This window comes from Caloenas nicobarica, chromosome 22, assembly GCF_036013445.1.
Source record: "Caloenas nicobarica isolate bCalNic1 chromosome 22, bCalNic1.hap1, whole genome shotgun sequence".
Classification (NCBI taxonomy): domain Eukaryota; kingdom Metazoa; phylum Chordata; class Aves; order Columbiformes; family Columbidae; genus Caloenas; species Caloenas nicobarica.
Window position 1 is genome coordinate 5778243 of NC_088266.1, and position 16230 is coordinate 5794472.

General features: G+C 43.4%; 1 protein-coding gene across 1 annotated transcript in view; it reads right to left on the reverse strand.

Moving 5' to 3' along the window:
- The window catches only part of DVL1 (dishevelled segment polarity protein 1), a 52583-nt gene that overhangs the window by 16551 nt on the left and 19802 nt on the right, over positions 1-16230 (reverse strand). The window contains exons 2-5 of the mRNA XM_065650184.1: positions 13650-13719; positions 8669-8790; positions 6177-6289; positions 2926-3064 (exon numbers count right to left, since the gene is read on the reverse strand). Coding sequence (XP_065506256.1) covers positions 2926-3064; positions 6177-6289; positions 8669-8790; positions 13650-13719 — 444 coding nt within the window. The remainder of the gene's footprint in view (positions 1-2925; positions 3065-6176; positions 6290-8668; positions 8791-13649; positions 13720-16230) is intronic.

Below are 16230 nucleotides of genomic sequence, written 5' to 3' on the forward strand. Positions count from 1 at the left end.
GAGATCAAAAATGCGATAATTCTCCATCTGTGGAAACAGCTCACAGCACCTGGCTTTCTGAGGCTTTACCTTTTTAACGGGAAAAATAAAGAGGACTTTTCAACATATGACCTGAAGTTTAGATTCCTGTGTAAGCAGAGAACATTTTTGATTTTTCTTTTAAATTCAGCCAGCAAAACCAGAACTTACTGGCAAATCTCTGAACAACTGTTACCAGATGATAATATGTGAGAATTCTGCTGTAATTTTTTCACTCTACTCAGCATTAGTCTGGAAGAATAGAAATCGGTTCCTTAGAAAAGCCACAGCTCAGGTTTAGTTCAAGAGGACAGACAATATTTCAGAGAAGTAACTTCTTGAGCTAAACAGCCTCTCACATTAGTTGCACAAAATCATCATAAGGCATTGCAGAAACATGTTATGGGTGTTTATACATTGGCTTCTACACACATAAACATTAGAAAATACTACTTATTACACTGGAGAAAACTGTAAATGGAGAGCTCACTTCACTCAGTTTTTTCATCCCTTTTTGGAAGAAGCTGGACAATTACTTACAATTAAGTCGCCTTAATAAGCCTGTGTGTAAGTAGAAGAGGAGACAGCCTGTTTCAGCAAGACTCCCACACTGTGCAAAAAAGCATTTTTGTAAAAATCAGCTTCCATAGCCTCTGCAATTTCTCAAAAAGGAGACAAGCCTATATGTACTTTCATCTAGCTCTGGTACACTTCATCATCTCTTCTTGTCATGTCTGTTAAATCCGCAGCCTTAACATATCCTGCTGAATCGTTCCTAAACTCGGCATCTCTCACGTTCTAGGAGCATCTGGATGCTGAAGAGCAGCTCAAATGTTTTCTAATGAGGAGTAATATTCTGATCTCTGAAGTATCCCCAGAAATGAGTTAAAGTTATTGCTACAATTTGATGAGCAAAACAAGACAGTGTATTTTAGCTTTGGGGAAAAATAAAGTGCGAAGATGAAAAACAAATCTGGAATTGTAACTATCAATTCCTGTACTAGCTACTGGCCAAAACTTTGAATGCACTTCTGACAGAAAATCTAATAAATCCCACAGGAGATACTTTGTAAAACAATAATAATAATTTGTCTACTCTACATTCCCTGAAGGAAGGAAAAAAAGCTAGCAATTTGTTAAAGAAAGTTTGTCCATGTAGTTTAAAACACTAATTTTTCATTTCTTAAATGAGAAATAAACATAATCCATTCTTTTTTGCAGTGAATGACTTGAGTTACATTGAACTGGGAACACTAATTGCAAGATGCTGACAATACTCCTACAGCTTGTCGTATGTGCTAGACCTTTATTTGCTTAACAGAAGACAGAAACAAGACTTACTGTGCAGTTTACCATGGGCTCCCTACACCAATCTGTACTCCGAATACCACCCATTACCTACAAATAATACTCATGTTCAATTATATCACACTTTGAAAAACAAAGGGAATAAGTTATTGCACTCACACTGCTTGAAGGGTTCTGTGTCGTCCTGTAATATTTGTGAACAAATTAATTCACTGAAACTAAAAATTATTCTCTCTCTCTAACTAAATGCAACAGAACATCCCTGGACTGGAAACCAACCAACTCTGCTGTACTGCTCCAAGTTAGAATAAAATAAAGCCGTTAGAAAAGCATCCTCAGTCTCACCACCTCTTCCCTTGCGTGCCAGCAACACCCATTACACCTGATTTCTCCTCTCGCTGACCCCCCTCACGTACAATCTCCTTCACGATGCAGGTTCCGACCCCAGAGTTCACCAGCGGTTACTGACCAAACTTACCTCCTTCAACCGCTTTTTGCCCAGGCCGCTGGCTCCAGCAGATCTGGAACATGATCCATTTTCTATTTGCCTGTATTTGCCTCTAAAGAAAACTTCTCCCTGCCAGCACAATCCCTCATCTGCTGCAGCACATCGTCCCCGTCAGACAGCAGCATACCTGGGAGCATTCCAGCGAGTTGTTGGGCCTGCCTGGCTGGCCTGGCAGCTACTCCGGCTGCCAAAAGCTTCTGCCCTGGCCTGGAAAGGAAAAGCAGCAGCTTCCAAAAGTCTCTTTCTTCTCGGTCAGATGCAGGAAGCTTTACTTTATTAATACAGAAATATTTAGCTGGGTCTAGTATAATGCGTTTCAGTGGCCACCCTGGCTGTGCTAATCCTGCCCTGCTGCATATCTCGCTGCCGTGGAAATCATTAATTTATTTACAAGGAACAAAATCAGCTGCAGGGTGGTTGTTTCTGTGGGCTTGACTTTTTTTGGGGGGAAGGAGGATTAGAAACCCTGAAGGCTTTAGGAAGCCTTGGAGTACATTCAAGTTCACATGAATACCCAGGTGAAGTTACAAAGCATCCAGAAGGATAATTTTCTGTATCTTCAGGTGTTGGCAACTTCACTGTCACTGCAAAATAAGTTCTTGAAACTAATTCTTAAACGTACATCTAGTTACCCTTTCAATCTTTTGGAAACACCCAGCCTTTGCACAGAATTTGAAGGAACTGCTGCTCTTCAACAGGTTTCTAAGCTGTGACTGACTGCAAGACCAAATAGATCCGCTGAGTTTGGTAAGCTAATAATCTGTAAACATAGCAGAAGTTTAAGTATCTTCAAGATTAGTTGTTCTTCGCTGTTTCCATTCCAGCTAGAATTTAAGAAAATTACATTACATCTTATTTATTCTAGCTACAGATCTCTATGAACCACTAGAGATCTGCAATCTTGTTCTCTGACAATTAACAGAAATCCACGATGGGTTTTCACAGCTCATTTGGATGAACAAAAGCGCTAAAGAAAGCGTTCAGAGAATGCAGCCAGGAAAGGGAAGAATACGAGTTCTGATTGAATTTACATCTTTAAAAACGGGTGTTTGGAATCCAAGAAATGTATTGGCTTATCATGCCCCCCCTACCTGCTTGTGTTGTCATCGTCATCAGAGTCAATGAAGCTGCTGGACTCCAGCTCACTGCTCATCATGGTCGAAGAGCTGTCGTAGCCAGGAGGGTGCTCACGGTGTCGGTCCAGTTTCGGATGGCCGTTGATCCGAGGGACTGTCGAAACAAAATAAATGGACTATTACTGGGCGAAGAGGAAGAGCAAGGAAGAAATGGCACTGTGAGTAGCAGGACATTCACACCGACAGCGCAGACAACTCTGCAGGAGGTTCTTTATGCCAAAACCAAGCTCTTTGCAGGACGTGATTTCATTCAGCAGCTGGAAAACTGACTGCCCTGGCTGGCCCGCCCACCCACCTCCCTTTTTCCCAACTTTTGCATTTGTCTGTGGTTCAGTCCATGGGCATCGAGGCAGAAATCGCAGCATGAACAAGGATTACAACGGTATCACACCATCAGTTAGAATGGCCATGAGAAGCTGACGTCAATAGGAAGGGACATACGAAAATCTTGCAAAAGCAGCAGAAAACACAATTTGAGTTTGGTCTGGATAGGCTCAGCAGCACAGAAACGTTAAACAACGTTCCTTGATGAATTCTATTAATATCTCACCCATAAAACCACCTTTCCCTCGACTGTGCTACATGTTGCTGTCCCCACAGCTGCAGCACCTTGTCTGGGCAGTACAGCCCTATCAGAGTCAGATTTTCTTGACCATTATCATTACTGGGCATTTTTCAGCTGGCTGCACAACAGTGAGGTTCATCCCAAAGCAAACTCGGTGTTGAAACAAGGATTTTGTTGCTTTAAGAGAGCAAGTGGAGCTCTGACATACTGACAGCTCAGCTCTTTCAGACTGATTTTATATGAAGCTAATACCAAAGATACATTTGCTACTAATTAGTGTGAAAGGTGATCAGGAAAAGATTTATTCCCCAATTCATACAAATGCCTCTTTGAATACAAAGCCTCTCAAAAAACATTGTTTCTCTGCATATGTAGCCTCCACAATATAAGCAATATTATATCTTAAAATACAGATATATATATATATATATACACACACACACAGAGAAGGTAACTTTGTCCACACTTAGCTGACAGGGCTCATTTTCTCAGCCAGTTCACTGTATTAACCTCACTAAGAATACACAGCAGTACCAGAGTAAAACCTCTTTCCTCTTGCAACCTCGTCCTGTTCAACCTGTCAGTTCCACAGCGATCGGCGTTCGGTGCAGTAAGTTTTTGCTTGACCTCTCCAGGTTTTAGCTCAACGCGTCTACATCTCTGCAGTTCCCAAATGCCTCATTAGCACCTTTTCTCCCTTCACCTTGTTTGAAATGAAGCCTATAATACACCGTTCATCTTTTCTTGTGGAACAAGTACTTCTTTCCCTTTGTAGAGCATCCAGGGATATCCTCATTGTCGGGGTGGGTAATTCTTTGTCATTCACTTTATCCCAATAATGAGCTCAAACAGTTACAAAGAGCATGCGGTACACGTTATTGTACGGCTTGGTGAGCCGGCAGTGATGTGCCTGTGCCTTGGCTACGCTGTGTAATAATATTATACCTATGGAACAACCTGTGAGTAACACAGCGCTGCGGTGAAGATCCCTCATCCTGCCTCTCTCTGAGCGACCAGAGCTGTAGTTTCAGTATTATTTACACAAGTCTCTACAGGACAAGATCAAACACTCTCACTGCATTTTCTTCTTTCTGCAGGGAAAGGAGGATTTACCATCATTTCATAATGGCAAGTGAGCACATGGCTCCTGCCCCTGGAACAGCTGTGGAGCAGGTGTCACAACCTCACTCCTTCCTCCACCCTTGTCCCCCTTTTCCTAGAACTGTTCCCCCATTTCAACTAAAAATAACACACTGGCGGCTTTGGGTTCTTTTTAAGTTAAATATAATGACCGCAGAAACACTAGAGACATTAAATAGCATATTTCATGAGACTAAGATGACACAGCAGTTGTCCTTGCTTTATGTACATTAACAAAACTCGCCTCTTGCTCATATGTATCACCTGCTCCAGGTAGGAAACCTAAATTGTTCCGAGACAGGTAATGTTTGCACGACTGAGTGACATGGTCTTGCCTTAGACTGACAAGAGAAGAAGGAAATTTTATCCCAATTCTATCTAAAGGGAAAAGTATGAACTAGTTTCAGTCCTAGACCAGCCATTCAACATCCAGCTCTCTGTCTGTGGCAAAACAGGTATTGGCATTAGTTTAAATTAATATGAAAAACAAAATCATCTTTTAGCATTCTTCCTGTAACAGGTTTTTAACACAACAGTGTTAGAAGATCCTCCTTCTGTGATTTCCCAAAGGAATCTGCAGTCACGATCAGGTGAAAGCAGCTCTCTGCTCCAGCTGCTGCAGAATTTTCATTCACTAAGCCAGGTATTACAAGTCGGAAAGGTTCAATGAATAGAAAACCACCTGTTTCTAACCCATAGTGTATATACAACTTCTGGTTTTCTAACTGGAGGCAAATACTTTAGTGGGTGGAGCTGTGAATAAAGCCTGTGATGGCATCGCTTGGGCCCAAGTATTCCATATTCTGGACCATTTTAAATGCAATGGGTGGCACCTATTAATTCCTAATTAAGCCTGGAAATTCTTGTCTGGCAACAAATGAAAAAAAACAAGCTTACTTTGATGTACAGAGAAGTTCTGTAGTTTATGTGTACTTATGTATAAAAAAAGATCTTCAGAGCCAATGTGCTATAGTTATACCAGCATAAAATACCACCACTGATCCTAGAGAAAACAACAGAAATTATTTCAGAGGATTTTGGCTCAGATCTTGCAATGTCAAAATACTAAGACTCCCAAATGGTCTACACCGCAAACTCCCAACACATCATCCAGATAATGTGTTTTACCTTAAATTAACAAACTTGAATAATGGAAACTGCCTCACCATGACAGTGTGGAGCTCAGCACTGGGTGTTGTTATTCCTCTCCGAACTCATAAAATCTTCTAATGCTACAGAAAGTTCTGTATATCATAAAAATTCATCTCCCCACCACTACACTGTAAGTTGTCCAGACCTCTTAGAAAATGCTGAGCTTCAAAGAGTTTCAAAGCAATCATCAAATTATTCCATTAAAATAATAATAGTCCTTGAAAGCGCACAGGAATGCAGACACACTTCTCTTCGGCAGCATTCATGCAGAAGTAGTTGTTGCTCTGAATGGTTATCAGAAAAATTGTTCTTCCTAAGTGAAAAAAGGGGAAAATGAAACAGGACTCACCATCCTCATGCCCTTCTCTATTTCTCCGTCGATGTCTGTCCCGCCGGTGACTAATAACCGACTCTGTTCCCGTGTCATTGTCCAGGCCATCCCGGCTGCTGGCAGCATTTGGGCTGTTAGAGAACAAAAAGGAAGAAACAGTGGAGTCATCTCTTTCTTTCTTTTTGATAAAAACAGTTGCAGTCGCGAGCACGTTGTTGGTTTGGAAGCCAGAGAACTATAACGCAGATCAGCTGCAGCCCTGCAAGCTCCCCCAGCCTGACCTGCTCCTCCCAAAACTACCCGAGGGGTGAAAAACCCGTTCAATGTCCAGCCCCCAAGACACAGCGCTGTTTGCACAAGTGGTATCATCGTGACATTGAAAAACCTGCCACAAGAAAAAGGTGCATAATGGCCATCATTATACTTAAACCGAGGCATCAGCATCAATATATTTTTCCTAGAATTCCAGGAGTCCGGAGTACATATTTTAAGCAGGGAATTAAACTACCAACTGGTGCCATGGGCTTCTGTGGCAGCTGGACCCAGAACTGTGCCTGTGTGAGCACATGTGTGTAGCGGGACCTTGGAGAGGACGGCTGAAAATCCTCTGCACGCCCACATGCCTTCTTCGCATTAACGAAATGTCCTGACATGCCCGCCACAGAAATTGGGAAATCAGAAAACACCTGACTGCACATTTAAGCTACCAAAATGCACATATATGCGTTTAAGTGTTGTCACGTGTACGTTCGCGTTTCTTGTCTCAGTCCCGTACAACTGAAAAGGGAAGGAGGGTGACAGTCCCCTGATTTGGGGTGTCCCGCCAGGCTTTGGGACATCCCAGCAGCACCATCTAGTGACCAATGACTACTGCCATAATTCCCAGCACTAGATATTAATAGTTTCCGAGGCGAAACCCGGCCAGAAAAGGTGATTTGCACTCTAACGAAGGGTGTAAAGGAACCTCACAGCTGACTTGTTTGCTCTACCGCTGCTGAGGCACTTCAATCCACCTCTCTGCTCCATCTATTTCTTGTATTCTTCGCTGTTCAGCAACATTTCTGTTTGTACAACTATACAACACCAAGCTCAGCTCTTCTATAAATAATTGCCCAATCAACGCTGCAGAAGGACAGGAGATGACAGATCTCTGGTAGTTTGAGTGTCATTAAAAAAAATCTCAGGGATTTAGGAAGCAAGAAGCCAAGCCACCCTTACAGAAGGGGAGGTGATATGTGAGTACAGAGCAATACTGAATTACAGCTGTGACGGTTACAGGGTTGCACTACTGAGCTCTTAAAGGGAAATATTATTCAAGGAGACAGTGTGCAGAAATGGCACTGAACACACTACTGCAGAGTCACCACCCCAAAATCCCAGGAAACATCGTTTTCAAAAATTGCTGGAGAATTCTAAGCGATCAGAAGAGAAGTGCAGTCACGATTCAAGTTCTGGAAACTTGCAGCTGCCTGACGTCAAGAGATACAGAAAGATTTTTAGCAGGTGCATCAGCACAGCTTAAATTTCACTGGTCTGAGCACACGCAGTTGGCAGCAGCGAGTGGAGCCACAAACACAGACTTGTGCCTAACTTCCAGTGTAATTATTCTTTTAGATCAAGTTTGATCTTGCAGCTATTCCATGGAGGTGTAGGTCGGGAAGACAAAGCACTAGTGATATTTGCAGGGCACGTGACTGCGCTCGTACAGGCGTCTCCAGCCAACGTCAAGGAATTTATGAACGCACGAGGGCAGTAAAGCCCTTGGAAGTCACACAGTTTTGGGCAGGGTTAGTATTTCCCAAGATTTCTTGTCCCCTCTAGAAGATACTTATCTGTAAAAGACTAAACCACAACACTATGGGCTCTTCCAGGCTACAGACACCCCAGAAAGCAACGGACACACGTGACACCAGGCAAATGAAACCACATTTCCTTTTCCAAACGTATACCGAGATCACGGCTAGAACCGGGTCCTGCTTTAGATCTTCCTTGTGTAAATTCCCTGAAAATGAAGGCATTGTGAGGATATAGAGGGGCTCTGCACACGTACTGGGAAATAACATGGTTACCATTAAATTTGACGCCTCCCAGTCTGGCTACACACAGTTCAAGCTGCTCGTACGCACGTGGAGGAGACATTATTCCTCATGCTAATTTTCGCTCTTGATATCAGTGTCCTGCTGGCTCTGCATACTACATAATTATACATAACGCAGTAATAAACGGCTGTCATCTATACACGCTGGAAAGCTACCTCTCTACTTAACTCTTCCACAATGGGTTTCAAAATGAGATATATAGAATATGTATTTCATTCCAACAATGACAGCGGGGTTTTTTTTCTTCCTTCCCATTTCCCTTTTAAATTCCTCAGCTCTAACAAGTATATTATTTTTCTAACAATAACAACAAATACCTGGTTTGGAGCAGCGGGGAGAAATGTGGGGAAGAAAGAGGCAGGAATTAGATTTTTTGCTTTAAAATTTGGAAAAAAGACAACTTGCTCTTACTGGAAAGACGGAGGCCGGGAGTCCCCAATGCCGCCTGTTCTCTCGATGGGTGGCGGAAGGTCCGCGTGGCTCTCGGTGCACTGGGAGCCCGTGTCAGAGTGGGAGCTTTCGGCCAGGACCAGCTGTCGACACAAAACCACAATTACACACGTTCGTACGGGTTTCTCCGCGCTGACGGAAGGGGCTCAGCCGCTGCTTTGCTAAATATTTTGGAAGATCTAAGGGACACTAGAGGAAAGGAAGGTCTTAGTGTTGTATGGATTAATCTAGTTGCATGCTTTCCTTGCTTTATTTTGAATGTTTTGGCAAGAATGGGGGGGGGAGAAACAAAACAAAACTGCCCAAAGGAAGTTAAAACGACTCATTATTTCAACAGCCCACCGACCACACACAACACAAGTTAGACCTGACCTAGTGACCCAGAGGTGAAAAGGTTTATGTCCTATTACCAGCCCCCTGAGACATCTCATCACTCTGCCAAGTCTCTTTAAACAATATGATTACAAGGTCTTTAATTAAAGAAATGCTCAAATAATGATATAGTTTATTACTTTGCACTAAGTGGAAACAAGGTCTTGGCTTCCCTCTATTTTTAGCTGTGGAAAAACTAGCCCCACATAAGATTCCAACTATAATTGGTTAATTTATCAAGGACTAATTCTAATATAATCATCAGAGAGGTGCTGGCTGCTAAAGATGGGGATGGAGCAGGAGAGCGAAGAGGATCGGAGGAGACTGGTGTTCAGGATGCCGTGTATTTACTCCTAGGAGCATATACAATAAACATGAGAAGGCAAACACACAGACTGTCAAAAAGGAACCGCCTGAAGACAAACCAGCTCTCCAGCACCACACGGAGTCAGCTGCATTATTCAAACTCTCTTATCACCAAAGCAAGAGCAACAGGGGAAAAACTGAAGGGAAAAACAACATGAGCAACATGAGCTTTCCTAATAACTTAACAATTAAGGTCTCTTTCTTTCAGGTGGGGAAGTTAATAGGAGGTGTTTAGAAAGCGTGTTGGCATTATGGAGGTGCAAGAGTATCTCTGAGCTGGGCTCATCCCCTGAGGAATCGCTGTGCCAGTGCTTTCACTAACAAAATAAGACCAAGGGACAAAAAAAGAAGAAAGAAAAAAAAGAAACTGGGTGTAGGCAAGATGAGAAAGGCCGTGTAACACCTAACACAGCGCAACACCGGCCTCGGCTGGAGCTGCGCAGCGAGTTTGCAGCCCTGACCATCTCCAGACACCTCACAAAATGCCTTCGGTTTGCTGGGAGCTCCTCATTTCTTCTAACGAGTAACATTCTGTAAACCATTAAGTAGCCTATAAGCTATCCTATCATTACGTATCCTATAAGCTTTAAGATAAACTGTGTCCTTTCCTTTGACAAGCTACAGTAGGAATAAAACTCTCCCCTATTATAGCACTTCAAACGGAGAAGATAACGCACTATTGGGCTGCGGCGTTACAGACCTCTCAGGGTGTTTTGGCAGGAAAAGCCGCGTTAACCCCAGCTCCCTGGCCAGGAGCCAGCCCCAATAATTATATTTCGCCCATCCAGCTTCCCCCACAGCTGTGACCGGCAGCAGCATTTCAATCCATTTCTTCCCTCGTGCCGTGTTCTGTGTTGGAGAACGTGCCTGTGGCTGGAGAACAGCTGGCGGGTTCCACCCCAAAGGGCTGCAGCTCAGCGCGAACCGGGGATGTCGTCTGTGTGCTGCACATGGAATAAGTTAATAAAGAAGTGTGGAACTAATTGCAACCGTTGCTTCGGTTCATTCCATCATATTGAATGCTGGTTTTTTAAACGGAGGTGCTACCATCATACTCACTATTAAGTCTTTCCCAGGAAGTGGAGGAAACGTATCACATTAAGTCAGCTCCAGGAATCAGTCTGTTCTCGGCTAAAGACACCAGACAACAAGAAACAGTCTGGGAAGGGGAAAGAGCGAACATTGGTACGCTCTGCCCTCATATTCTCATCTGGCTCAATATTTAGTAGTCTACCAGCATGAAAACTCCAATATTTAAATTCTCACTGTTACTGAGAGCAGCAGCAGCTCTTGGTATTTCTCAGCTCGGGGAGAGGTGAGGGACTGATATTAACTAAAGAAATACCCCAAAAAGAGCCATTTGTATTTTCGACAGCGACTTCAGAACAGCCACATTCACCTACAAGTTGAAAGTAATTACTTCCTATAAAGTCACAGGCGTCTCAAATCCCAAGTCCAAGCTTCAGAGACACGGCCCATTATCCACGCGAAGGCTGTTCCCGAAGGACCCGTCGCACAAAAGGACTCGCTGATGAGAAATTCTGTCAAAGGCAAGAGGACTCCACGTTGCTTGAAGGCTGCAAAAGCCCATCAGGAATGTGATGTTTATTTTAGTAACGAGAAATTGTCTGTGCTGGGTAGATTAGGCTTCCTCCTTTTTTCCTGCTGAAAACTACAGTATATTCGTTTGGCGTTTGTTCCAACCTTGGACCAAGAGCACTCAGAGAATACAGGATATATAGCCTGGCAATCAGCAGCTATAGTAGGTTAAAATGAAGAACTTTAAGCAAAGTGTGGCTGCCAGGTAAAGGGCGACTTTCTTCAGTATTCACAGACAGAAAGATGCAGGCTGGGTGTCAAAGCCATCAATTCTATCTGTGATTTATCACAGATGGTAGAAGACTAAATGGTTCCACTCAACAATTTTAACTGCAATTGCAAATACAGTGTCTGAAAAGCTTACGTACAAACAGGACAAGTGTTATCTGTTGGCACCCAGATAATAGAGAAGAAAAAAAACATAAAAAGAGAGAGACTGACACCAGGCGCTGACATCAGTGCCAGCCAATAGCAGACAGTGCACATGCCCAGCAGCCGCGCAGGGAATCGGTCCCAGATGTTGCAAAACCTTCCTAAAAACCGGCGGTAACAGCCAAGCGACTCCGTGCGCTGCTGGCAGAGGCCGCTGGGCAGCAACCACAAGCCGATCCTTCCCACATTCCCAGCTTCACCGGGAGCCCGGCCCTGCGCCGTGCAAACGGAACACAAAAACATTTTAAGCTTTTGCAAAAAGCCTGAAGGTAACGTATTCTCTTCCGCGCAAGCTGTTTTTCCAAACTGCCCAATAAGGACCCGAACCTGAAAAAAAAATTTAAAAAACCCAACAAAAATGCACTAATGATTTCACTCGGGTAAGCAGTCCCAAAGAACTCAGAAGAAATTATCCCCTGAGAAAAATTGTATCCTATGTTTTATGTGTATGTATGTGGTAGCAGAACAGGCATACATACCAGCTGCTTTTTGCACAAGATGTGTTTGTGTAAATGCGTTTACAGCAATAACGACTAGATGAAGAACTCGTGCCATACAATTAACGCCAGTCTCCATATTGTTCAAAAACCTCAAGGTCAACCACTGAAAAGGAAATCTAGTAAGTAGTAGCCATCTGTCCTAAATTATTTAGTCCTAAAAACCAAACAAACGAACTACCCCGAAAGCAAAAGGGCAAGATCTAAGACGCAGAGGAGAAAAACAAGCAGAACAGGAGGGATGGGGAGGAGGTTTAAATAGTTAATTAGGAGCAGTGATTCTAATTCAACACTAATCTAGCTGTATATTGGGTTCCCAGCGCAGCAGGAATAAGCAACAACTAAAGACTCGTATATCCCCCCTTGAATGTTTTCCTCTATGGAAATCAGTCCTGCATATGACAGGATCAAAGTTCCTACCTACGACAAATGGAAGGATTCAAATGTCATTAAAAAGGATGAAAATCCCAAATTTCTAAATGTAAACCTCAAAGTAGCCACGGCATCAGTCAAGAGAAGGTGCGGGGCATTTAAATACGTCATCTCAATGTGAAATACACAGATATATATTGCAGTAATTTACAGTGAGGATGACAATTATCACAGATGGTTTTGTGAAAGAATCCCAAGCTGTCCGCTACCAGCTGAGGCACATTTTATAACACAGCAGACAAAGAAAGCTCAGGCACATCATGTTATAAACAGAAAAGGAAACAGATCTGCCCAAAACCCAGTTTTTCCAAAAGGTAAAGAACAACTTTTCTAGCCCTAAAATATATGTATGCAATTATCTGTTAAGTTCCAGTGAGCAGGTATTAAAGGCTTCAAAACTGCAAACAATTAACTTACAGTACGATTTACATAAAACTCCTCCAGTAATTAGCAGCAAATAGAGGCAGATAAGCACTGCAATTTTATGGGTGTTAGTGTGGAAAAAGTAATTTGCAATTCATAAGGCAGGTCAGCCCCAGATGTTGCAGCTGATTGTTCAGCAGAGCGAGCAGAAGCCCTTGTCAGCACCATCCGCACAAGATGCTCCGCGTGATTTCTAACAGAGCTACAAACTGCACCCACGCTCGGGGGGTGCGCTTAGAAATTTGGAAACAAGCTGATAGGTGGGAAGGCAGGAAAGAGGCCGAGTCTTTTGAAGCGATATATCTGCCCATACTACCTGCGACAATCTGTGCCGTCTCTGCCTCAGCTGCAGTCAATGGGTTTTTAATGCGTTATGGCACTTGCTGGTGAGTCTGTGCGGAGCCTGCGCTGGTTCAGCGCTCACAGAAAGCTCCGCGGTACTAATTCTCTGAAACAATTCATTTTAAGGAACACATCTCAATTTTCCTTTTAGATCTTTGCAACGGCACCATTCCCACTGTTAGAGACCTGATTAGCGGCTCAGACCGAACTGATCCTTGGGTGTTAAGTTCCTGGGTTGGCATTGAGAAGAAAAAAACCTATTTCATTATTTATCATCAAACTAACATTATTTCACCTAAGGGAGAAAGGGAAATTGAGCTTGTTCTTCACCTAAAGAATCAGACGTAATGAAATGTTAAGCCTTTGCTTCCATGTAATTTGAGATTCAAGACACCTCTAAAAAATCAGGATCCATGTACCAACTACCCTGCTGCTGCGCCCGGTGTATCAAAAACATCCACAGACATGAGCCAACGTACCCAGGACACCACTCTTCCATTGAAGCACGGGAGCTTTGCATTGTCGTCTGAGATCTCCTCCTTTACCACTCTGGAAAAAGAAAAAAACAAAGCACAATAGGAAGAAAAATCAAGAGTCTGAAATGACATCAGATCAGAAAGGACAGTCATTTTCTTAAATGGCCCAGGAAAAATACAAATTTTCACAAAAATGTTGGTATCAGCAAGTCTTTAAAGAATACGTGACTATTAGAACGAAGGAAGCAAGTGAAAATAAAGGGTAGAAGAGCACCTTTCCAGACAACCATCCCAAACTGGTTGGCGCAAAAGTAATTACAAGTATTTTCCCCACTTCGGAGTCTTATATCTCATCACAATTTTTAAAGAGCTGATGGAGATTAAAATCCCCCTGTGTCAGAGATCACCGACCACAAGTGAAGGCCAAAGAAAGGACAATTATCTCCATTTCTGAGCCTGGATTTGGAGCCAAAACACGGCACCTTCCCCAGGCACTGGGGGCAGCATCTCACCTTCTCCAGCAGCTCCAGCTCTCCTCCCGTTCTCACCGGCCACACACTCCTCTTGAAATAGAAACAAATTCCTGGCCTCCAGTCCTCAATATGGGAAGAGGGACAATTTGGTTTGACAATCTCTAAGCTTTAAACAAGCCAACCTGAAGTCTAGTCAAACTCAATAAAAATGTGTGGTTCCTCAACCACATTTTCCTTTATTTATGTTGTTGTCTTCCTTGTTGCTGTGTAAAAAAACCACAATAGCCACAAAGCAACTGACTATGCATGAAACACTGTCATATTATGAGGGGGGAAAAATGCTCAGGAAGGAGAAGAGAGGAGAGCAAATGGACCAAGAGGTTCTTTCCATCTTACTTCTGGAAAATGAGGCATAAATAATACCACCACTAACACCTACATTTGCACATTATAATCTATTTTTTAAAAGGAGGAACATTCTCTTCTTTCTCTACATTTATTCGCATTGTTAAAGGCTAGCCCTACAATATCAGACAGGCTTTACCCCCTTCCTATCATTGCAAAGAAAAACATTTTAAAATACTCATTGAACTCCTAATGCATCTGTCCTCCATTCACCTTTTGGCAACAGGAAACAGATGATGTGATTTCATTATTATTTTTAGTCACTTACACTTGGACTCTAAGGAGACAATGATGAGTAAACTCCATTGAAACCGACAGACACTCAGTGCTTTAAATACCTTTGACAATTCAATGAGGCTCTCAGACTTGTAATTCTGGAGCTGTAAACTGTGTGCAGACATTTCAGGATTCGCATGGATCTCCAGCCCCAACGGGCTGGCTTGAATTCACACATTACCTTTTGCATTCCACAGAATCCTGGAGAGAACACTCATTCAGCAAAGATCCAACTGCAGGACCAGCAAATAAAGGCGCTGCAATAATTTCATCTTGACAGCTGCACATTTTAAATGACAGGATCTGTTTTCCTCCCACCCAACAAGGAAACACGACTTACTGCATCCCAGAAAGCGTATGCAGAACTTCTGCACCAAGCTCTAAGATTTAGGCTGAAGTCAAGCAATGAAAACACACAGATTGTGAGGTTCTCTCCAGAGCAAAGGCTTGGGGGTCTTTCCAAAACTGACCCGTTTGGTGGCAGTCAGGACATCCCTGCAAGACTGCACGGACTGGTTCGGGTGTCCTGGTGGTGGAAAACCAGAGCGCTGAAGTCACCGCTTACAAAACAACGCGCTCCATCCCCGCATGAGCCTTCTGCTGCAGCTGAAGGGAACGACTTTCGGATCTGTTGCAACTTGATCTACTAAATATAGCCCTGAGCTATGAGGCAAGAGAATGACAGACTAATTCCCAGCTTGCTTTGGGGAGGAATCAGCAGTGCCAAGAACATCAAAGACAGCAGCAGCCACTAATTTCAAATATCACTGCTTTACAAATCATTATTTGTAGTAAAGACGCAGCTCCTTTCTGTTCTCGGGAAGCAGAAGCAATGGAGGGAAGGCAAGAAAGGAACGGGAATGGTTGCAGCCACATGCTTCAGTCCAAGGACAACTTTGTATTCAAGAAGACGTCTTTTGTTCTACAAGACCTTAGAAGCAAGGGCAGAGAGACAGCCGTGCTGTTGTCTGCTTCATTAGGAACTCATATACACAGCAGCTTAAGGTCTTAAGGCCCTAAGTGACGGGTTCACAAGCCAGGCTCAAGCCAAGCAGCACGGCGAGGAAGAAGAGGTGATGCTCTCGATCTGCCAGAGACCTCCTGCCACGTTTTTCTGTTGGTACCTGACGTGTTCCACTGCGGAGATACGACACCAGCGCTCTCAAACACAGTCGTTACCTGACTTACTGCTTCATAATAAGAACAAAGACCGTCTGATACCAACAAACGCATCCCCCCTGCCCTCTTAGTTAGAGCTTCCCTGCAGAGAGGGGATATTTGTCTCCTAGGTCACGTCCTGCCTCCTGGCAACCCGGTTCCTCTGCAATTGCTGGTGAGGTTGGAACGCAGGCAGGTTTTATTCCAGCACGTACAATCTTCTGCTTAACCCGGGTTATGAGCCCTCCTGAGTCAGGGAGAAGAGAGCAAGC